Source organism: Amblyomma mixtum, chromosome 2, assembly GCF_055824585.1.
Source record: "Amblyomma mixtum isolate Tamu chromosome 2, ASM5582458v1, whole genome shotgun sequence".
NCBI lineage: Eukaryota > Metazoa > Arthropoda > Arachnida > Ixodida > Ixodidae > Amblyomma > Amblyomma mixtum.
Window position 1 is genome coordinate 79,051,098 of NC_143013.1, and position 8,056 is coordinate 79,059,153.

Sequence of the window (8,056 nt, forward strand, 5' to 3'; positions counted from 1 at the left end):
ATCCACGAAAAATCCCGAGAAGTCGCGCTTTAGGCTGCGAAACCAATGGAGCGGGAGCTTGGAAGGAAAGGCACATAACGGTCCTCTTGGAACAGTGGACATCTCAATCGTGCTTTAAGCTACGGACGGTAATGACAGATGTACGCTGCATGCTATGGAATTGACAACGTTGTGCCATTTTAAGGAAAGGGAGTGCGCACCTGGGTCAGTGGATGCCTGAATCGCGCTTATGGGTACGTGGGGTAAAAAAAAAAAAGATGCCCAGGCTTAGCTTGGTTAAGTCAAGAATGCGTTGCATATTGCGCGGTCTTTTTGCGCGAGGTATTGCTTGGCGGCACTCGATTTTCTCAGCAGCTTTTCCTCCGTGACGTGTGGATGGATGGATGGATGGATGGATGGGTGGGTGGATGGATGGATGGATGGATGGATGGATGGATGGATGGATGGATGGATGGATGGATGGATGGATGGATGGATGGATGGATGGATGGATGGATGGATGGATGGATGGATGGATGGATGGATGGATGGATGGATGGATGGATGGATGGATGGATGGATGGATGGATGGATGGATGGATGGATGGATGGATGGATGGATGGATGGATGGATGGATGGATGGATGGATGGATGGATGGATGGATGGATGGATGGATGGATGGATGGATGGATGGATGGATGGATGGATGGATGGATGGATGGATGGATGGATGGATGGATGGATGGATGGATGGATGGATGGATGGATGGATGGATGGATGGATGGATGGATGGATGGATGGATGGATGGATGGATGGATGGATGGATGGATGGATGGATGGGTGGGTGGGTGAATGGATGGATGGATGGATGGATGGATGGATGGATGGATGGATGGATGGATGGATGGATGGATGGATGGATGGATGGATGGATGGATGGATGGATGGATGGATGGATGGATGGATGGATGGATGGATGGATGGATGGATGGATGGATGGATGGATGGATGGATGGATGGATGGATGGATGGATGGATGGATGGATGGATGGATGGATGGATGGATGGATGGATGGATGGATGGATGGATGGATGGATGGATGGATGGATGGATGGATGGATGGATGGATGGATGGATGGATGGATGGATGGATGGATGGATGGATGGATGGATGGATGGATGGATGGATGGATGGATGGGAGCGTACCCTTTGAAACGGGGCGGTGGCAACCGCCGCCACGTTCAGCCGTCTTTTTTTTTCCTTTTCTTTTTTTTTACGTGGTCTGGTGACGTCACGTCAACACGTGACGTGACGTCACGTCACGTGGTTTGGTGGCTGCCCGGCCGCGCCCAAGGGCTGAACTGAGTGATTGCAATATGCTACGGATAAAAGAGAGACATGTGGGCTGCATGCGTTAGCGCTGACAACAGGTAAGCGAACTCTCGCGATCAACCATTAACTGCCACCTGCCACGGCGGCAGGGTGGATGGCGACTATCGAGCATATAGCCATCTATTGCTCCGACCACAAAGCTTCCTTCATGACAAGAACTGTTAGTGGAGTGTTTCTTGAAGAAGGAATATGTGTAAACGTTTTCTGTAATTGTACACACGTCTTGCTCGAATTCTTTGCCTCAATCAATCGAAAAGCTGAAACATCTGATGAACTGCGCTCAAATTTCGCATTAGGAAGTAACGTAATCGTCGGCATTTTTTTATTATTCCTCTGTTCCTTGTCTTGCGCCTTTCACCCTTGTATTAAGGCTGAAAGACGCGGGATCGATCCCGGCCGCGGCGGTTGAATTTCTTTGGAGGAGAAATTCTAGAGGCCCGTGTACTGTGCGACATCAGTGCACGTTAAAGAACCCCAGGTGGCCGAAATTTCCGGAGCCCTCCACTACGGCGTCTCGCTTTGGGACGTTAAACCCCATAAACCAAACCAAACCATTTATCCAACCTTCTACCTCTGAATTCAAGTTCTGCAGGCGCCTTTTTGCGTTTCGCCTCCTAGCGTTTTCTTATTCGACGAAACGCGGCCGCGTTTCGATGGAGTCGAAACGCGAAAGGCGCAAGTGTTGTGTGCGATGTCAGAGCACGTTAAAGATACCCATGTGGTCGAAATGATGATGATGATGTCCTCAGGCTGAATGGAACATACCCACGGCGGGGGATTGAGACCCCCACTATGGCACTTCTTTCTCTCTTTTCACTCCCACAGTGCTCCCTTCCCGTACGGCGCGGTTCGGGTGTCCGCGGAGATGAGACAATTACTGCCCCATTTCCTTTCCTCAAAAACCAATCAAATACAAACAATCTGGCACCAATAACTAAAAAATTAAAGAAATCTACCTGCAATAACTAAAAAAAGAAAGAAAGGACGTCGGGCGCTAAAGCGCTCTGCTTTTTCTTTTCCGTATTTTTTCGTACAAATTCTAACTTTAAGTTCCAAAATTATCCAAATACTCAACTCCTTGTATATGAGTCCGTTTGTGTCCGCTATGCACCCTGGCCAATACCCCGCCGTGGGCAACGTTACTAGAACGTTGGCCGTGGGTGCGTGCCATTAAGCCCAAGGGCATCATCATCATCATTATCAAGCCCACGGGCAGCGCGTTGCGTTCCGAACGCGGCGCGCGGTGCATCAGAAGCAGCAGCACTGGCGGCAGAGACAGCGGGGCCAGACGCACAGGAGACGCGGTCCACGTCGCCATGGCTGACAACTGGGCGAGCTCCCGCAGCAGCTCGGACTCTGAGCCTCGTACTCCGAGCCGGGGGCAGCCGGCGGCAGGCGCTTTGTACGCCCACAGCGGCGCCCTGGCGTGCAGCTGTTCAGTCTGGGCGAGACGGTGCAACTCGGCGAGCTGCTCGCCCAGAACGCGGCCCTCCACGGAGACGCCCAAGCTGCTGCCTGTGCTGCTTCATACCAGGACCAGGAGCCGCCGGTTCAATACGCACATGTTCGGATCCCCTCGCAGGTATTGCTGATACATTTCTAGCTTACATGGGCTGCTTGAGTTGCCCACATTGTCCGTGCAGTAACGGGGGAACGACCTGTACTGAGGCGTTAGGAACGCGCTGGACGCTCGCGCCCCTCTACGCTGTAAGAAATAAGCTAGGGGAAGCAACGAACTCGTGCTGTTTTGCAGGTCATTGCTCACGCGATGCGCAGAAGGTTGCACTGACATCGCAGAGCACACGGGTGCATTTGCGTTTGGTTTGTGGGGGTTTACCACCCCAAGGTGACTCGGGCTATAAGGGACGCCGTAGTGAAGGGCTCCGGAAATTTCGACCACCTGGGATTCTGTAACGTGCACTGACGTCGCACAGTACACGGGCCACTAGAATTTCGCCTCATATAAATTCGACAGCCGTGGCAGGGATCGAACGCGTCTTTCGGGTCAGCAGCTGAGCGCCATAAGCACCGAGCCACCGCGGCGTTTCGCCTCCATCGAAACGCATCCGCCGTGGCAGCGCTGCAACATGCTATCGCGTTACCCTCCTAAAGGGCCGCAGCGGTGGCTCAGTGGTTATGGTACTCGGCTTCTGACCCGAAAGACGTGGGTTCGATCCCGGCGGCGGCGTTCGAATTTCGATGGAGGCGAAATTCTAGAGGCCCGGGTACTGTGCGCCGTCACTGCACGTTAAAGAACCCCAGGCGGTCAAAATTTTCGCAGCTCTCCACTACGGCGTCCCTCATAGCCTGAGTTGCTTTTGGACGTTAAACCCCAATAAACCAAACCAATCAAATTCTTTTATAATCTGCTTCGCTGTAGTTGCTGCGTGACCTTCGTGGGACACCAGAAGGCATCCGACCAATGTAGGACAATTTGGCTTGGTTTGGTTAGGTTTTGTGGGGACGGACTTGCCTTCAGGCTTCCACTTTAAGGATGTGCCGAAGCTTCAGTCCGGAGGCGTATGAAGGCTTGTGAAGGAGTGCGAAGTCAGCTCGTGTGTTGCCCTTCTTTCTGTCGTCCGTGTTCGTTGCGCTTATTTCCCTCTTAACCAAGGTATCCGACGAATAGCCGTCTCGAAAACCATACCCGCCGCTTTGGCTCAGTGGTTAGGACGCTCGGCTATTGAGCCGGAGTACCCGGGTTCGAACCCGACCGCGGCAGCAGCGTTTCCACGGAGGTGAAACGCAAAAGGCGCCCGTGTGCTGTGCGATGTCAGTGCACGTTGAAGGTCCCCTAGGTGGTCGAAGTTATTCCGGAGACCTCCACTACGGCACCTCCTCTTTCCTTCCTTTCAGTACCCCCTTTATCCTTTCCCTTATGGCGTTGTTCAAGTGTCCACCGAGATATGTGATATAGTTACTGCGCCATTTCCTTTCCCAAAAACCAATTAAACCATACACGTAGAAGGGCGTCGCACAAAAAATGGCGAGAGTTTTTAAGCATGACTGTTCTATGCTGTGTGTGAGGGTCTGATTTTGCAGTTGAACTCTAACTACGACGGTGCCTTTCGAACCACCCGTGCCGCTCAAAAGACAAATGTATAGAGGTATTCTTGCCCTGATCCAGCCCTAAGAGGCTGGCGCAGCAGCCGCAATGTGGCAACCAATGCTTTAAAATGTTAAATGAACTTCTCCGGCGCACCTCCAGTGGGTAGTTTCGATTCTTAGCAAAGCCACCGCGTTTTGAAGTATGAATAATACAATCGCTGCTCATCGCCGTTTATAGTGAGATATTCATGCACATTAAAAATGGTTGCAGTTTAGTTCAGCTAAGCGTGGTTATCTGCAAGCGAAAGGTTTTGGTTGGTTGGTGGGGTTTAATGTCCCAAAGCAACTAAGGCTATGAGAGACGCCGTAGTGGAGGGCTCCGGAAATTTCGACCACCTGGGGTTCTTTAACGTGCACTGACATCGCACAGCACACGGGCCTCTAGAATTTCTCCTCCAAAGAAATTAAACCGCCGCGACCGGGATCGGACCCGCGTCTTTCGTGTCAGCAGCCGAGCACCATAACCACTGAGCCACCGCGGCGGCTGCGAAAGGTTTTGTTATGCTTGGTTGCGCTGTGGTTTAAGCCTGGTTAGGCTCATAAAGACGAACTCATGTTTTGCATTGCTTTTTTTTTAATTCCTCCTACAGACGCGGCATCACATGCGCACGGCATGAAAGTGGGTTCTGCACGAATGCCGGCGCACTTTGATGCGTTCAGTGAAACGCTGGTTGTGTTCGATGTGACACCCGTTCGCCGAGAGCCAAAGCTCCCGGCCGGGCAAGAAGTGACGTGGTATGTCACGTGGCTGCCACGCCACCACTTGAAGGTCAAATTCGGCGCCGATGACCTTGGTGTGTTGACTAGGCCAGTAAGGCTTTCGCTTTAAAAATTTACATGGTCGAAACACCCCGAGCCTGTGACCATGCATCCCATAGCATGTGTGTAGGCGGTCGAATTTCGATGGAGACGAAATTCTAGAGGGCCGTGCACTGTGCGATGTCAGTGCACGTTAAAGAACCCCAGGTGGTCGAAATTTCCGGAGCCCTTCACTACGGCGTCCCTGACAGCCTAAGTTGCTTTGGGACGTTGAACCCTGTAAGCTAAACTAAAGACTATTTTTTTCTGACTCATGCATTAATATAAATGCCATTTCAAAGCCTTTTTCATATGTGGAAGTAAACACCTTGTCTTTTTTTACATGCGCAGGAACGCGGATTGGTCCTTCGCCAAGCGAGCTGGCCCGGATCAGAACGAAGCCTAATGCAATGGATGCGTACGCGGCATAGAAGCTTCCGCCAAGACAGTCTCCAACGCTCCTGTGTAGGCCACGCCAGCCTACCTTTTCTCTCTGGCTGGGACAAAGGGGCATGCAGGAAGTACGCGGCGACGATTTAATCGTCCGTAAACTGATATTAAAGCGAATTTCTACCGATTTGTATGATATGGCTGGAAACAACACCACCGTCTGTCTGTTATCAACCTTGTCGAAGACGCACTGTTCGACCGTGCCATCGAGTCGGTGGCCTGGAAACTCAGTAATCACTTTACCGTAGAGTCTTCGTCGAGCGTCTAAAAAGCATAGCCGCCTTGGTTACGTCAGGCATACAACTCTAAGAAAGCAGCCTTGCTAGCCTCGAGTAGTTTATGGCTCAATACTACTTGCTGTGGCTTGAGACTTCTCGCAAAGGCCTGCTGGGTATTTCGCTTGGCCTATCCGGAAACTACCACCTGTTGATTTCATTTGATTCAGGGGTGTTGAACGTCCAAAAGCTACTTAGTCTATGTGTGTCCGCCGCGGTGGCTCAGTGGTTGTGGCGCACGGCCGCTGACCCAAAAGACGCGGGTTCGATCCCAGCCACGGCGGTCGAATTTCTATGGAGGCGAAATTTGGAGGCCCATGTACTGTGCGATGTCAGTGCACGTTAAAGTTGTCGAAATTTCCGGAGCCCTTCAATACGGCGTCCCTCATACGCTGAGCCGCTTTGGGATGTTAAACCCCATAAAAAAAAATCTGCCTCCCCCGTAACCGAGAGTAGGGTAAGCATGAAATGCAGAACGATGCAGAAGCGTACGCGGACATGAGACGCAGGCCTGACAATGTATATGCAGCGCGTTCGAAACTGTCTAAAGTGCGTAGAGGCGAAAGCGTTTTCCGCACCACTTTGCCTATGTGACACTGGTGACGTCACCACTGGATTACGTCACATATAATTGATGACGAAGTAATGACAAATTACTTATTGGTGACTAATTTCTGATAAATGACAAAATACTAAACTGCTAATTAATGACGCTTAAGCTTCGCCTTTAGGAGTGGAACGCGACGGCGTGTTGTAGCGCTGCCAGGCAGTCCACGGAACGCCACCACCCGTTCGGCGCGATGCCCATCGAACGCGACGCTTTTTGAGGAAAGGAAATGGCGCAGTAATTCTCTGTCATCTCGGTGGACACCCGAACCGCACCGTACTGGAAGGGAGGAACGCCACCACCTGTTCGGCGCGATGCCTTGCCCTTTGAACGCAACGCTTTTTGAGGAAAGGAAATGGCGCAGTAATTCTCTATCATCTCGGTGGACACCCGAACCGCACTGTACGGGAAGAGAGGAACGCCACCACCCGTTCGGCGCGAAGCTACCGGCGCTGGTATGCCGGTCCTGTAGGAGGGCTTAGAGTGTCTCGTTAAATCTCGTACGGTGCCCGGATGTTCTCGTTTCAGTGCCCGAATGAGTGGAATTCAGTGCCCGGATGTTGGCTCTCGGTCTCGGCGTGACGTCACCCTACTGCCGACAACGGGAGCTAAAAGCATTTCATGCTTTAAAAAAAGTAAATAAAAAATTACCGACGATTACGTTACTTCCTAATGCGAAATTTGAGCGCAGCAAAAAGCTGTTTCACCTTTTCGATAGATTGAGGCAAAGAAATCGAGCAACACATGTATGCGCTATCACAGAGTTTTTTTTTATTTTTCACACGTATTCCTTTAACAAAGATTCCACTAACAGTTCTTGACAGTCATGAATGAAGCTTTGTGGTCGGAGAAATAGACTGATATATGTTCGACTTGGTACACCAATGCTTGATTCTCAAAGACGAGATCTATACAAGTGCCTCGCGAGGTTGTCACAGCCGTGGGACGCGTTACGAGCGAGAGGAACGGGATGTTCTGCCGCATAAGTGTTAGGAAATTGCTGTTTGTCTTTATGTCAACATTAAAGTCCCCCACTACTAACATCGGTGTGGATCGATGGACGGTTAATGCGAGTTGCAGGAAGTGCACGACGTCTTTCGTGAGTGCGGTAGGGGCGAAGTAGGCAGCTACTACCAGCAAGCCGTTGGGCAACTTTGCGGCGCACAGTTCGCCAAGTTCATGTGACGTGCCAAACATTTCGACTGGTATTGCAGAGAGACCTGTGCGCAAGTAGATAGCGACTCCCGCCGCTCTGTTGTAGTCTCTGCGAGCACCACAGCAGTATAGGAAATCTATGATTTCGAGAGGCTCTTCGGGATCCATCCAGGTTTCAGCAAAGCAAAGTACAGAGGAATGGCGCAGAATGTGATCGTGGTGTACGTCCTTGGCATGTGCGGCAAGGGAGCGTACGTTAAGAATGTGGTTGTGAATGATGAATCAA

At 51.3% G+C, this 8,056-nt stretch overlaps 1 protein-coding gene across 1 annotated transcript; it reads left to right on the plus strand.

Moving 5' to 3' along the window:
* Positions 1 to 2,562: 2,562 nt before the first annotated feature.
* LOC149359829 (uncharacterized) lies at positions 2,563 to 5,884 on the plus strand. Its single transcript, XM_089569151.1, has 2 exons — positions 2,563 to 2,959; positions 5,635 to 5,884. The coding sequence occupies exons 1-2, from the start codon at positions 2,694 to 2,696 to the stop codon at positions 5,687 to 5,689; spliced, it is 321 nt and encodes a 106-aa protein (XP_089425277.1). The 5' UTR covers positions 2,563 to 2,693; the 3' UTR covers positions 5,690 to 5,884.
* The last annotated feature ends 2,172 nt before the right edge of the window (positions 5,885 to 8,056 follow it).

Bases quoted from the DNA above. Each gene is read 5' to 3' on its own strand.
- LOC149359829 (XM_089569151.1), top strand. From the start codon at position 2,694: ATGGCTGACAACTGGGCGAGCTCCCGCAGCAGCTCGGACTCTGAGCCT. The intron at 2,960-5,634 runs GTATTGCTGATA...TTACATGCGCAG, and splicing joins ATGTTCGGATCCCCTCGCAG to GAACGCGGATTGGTCCTTCG.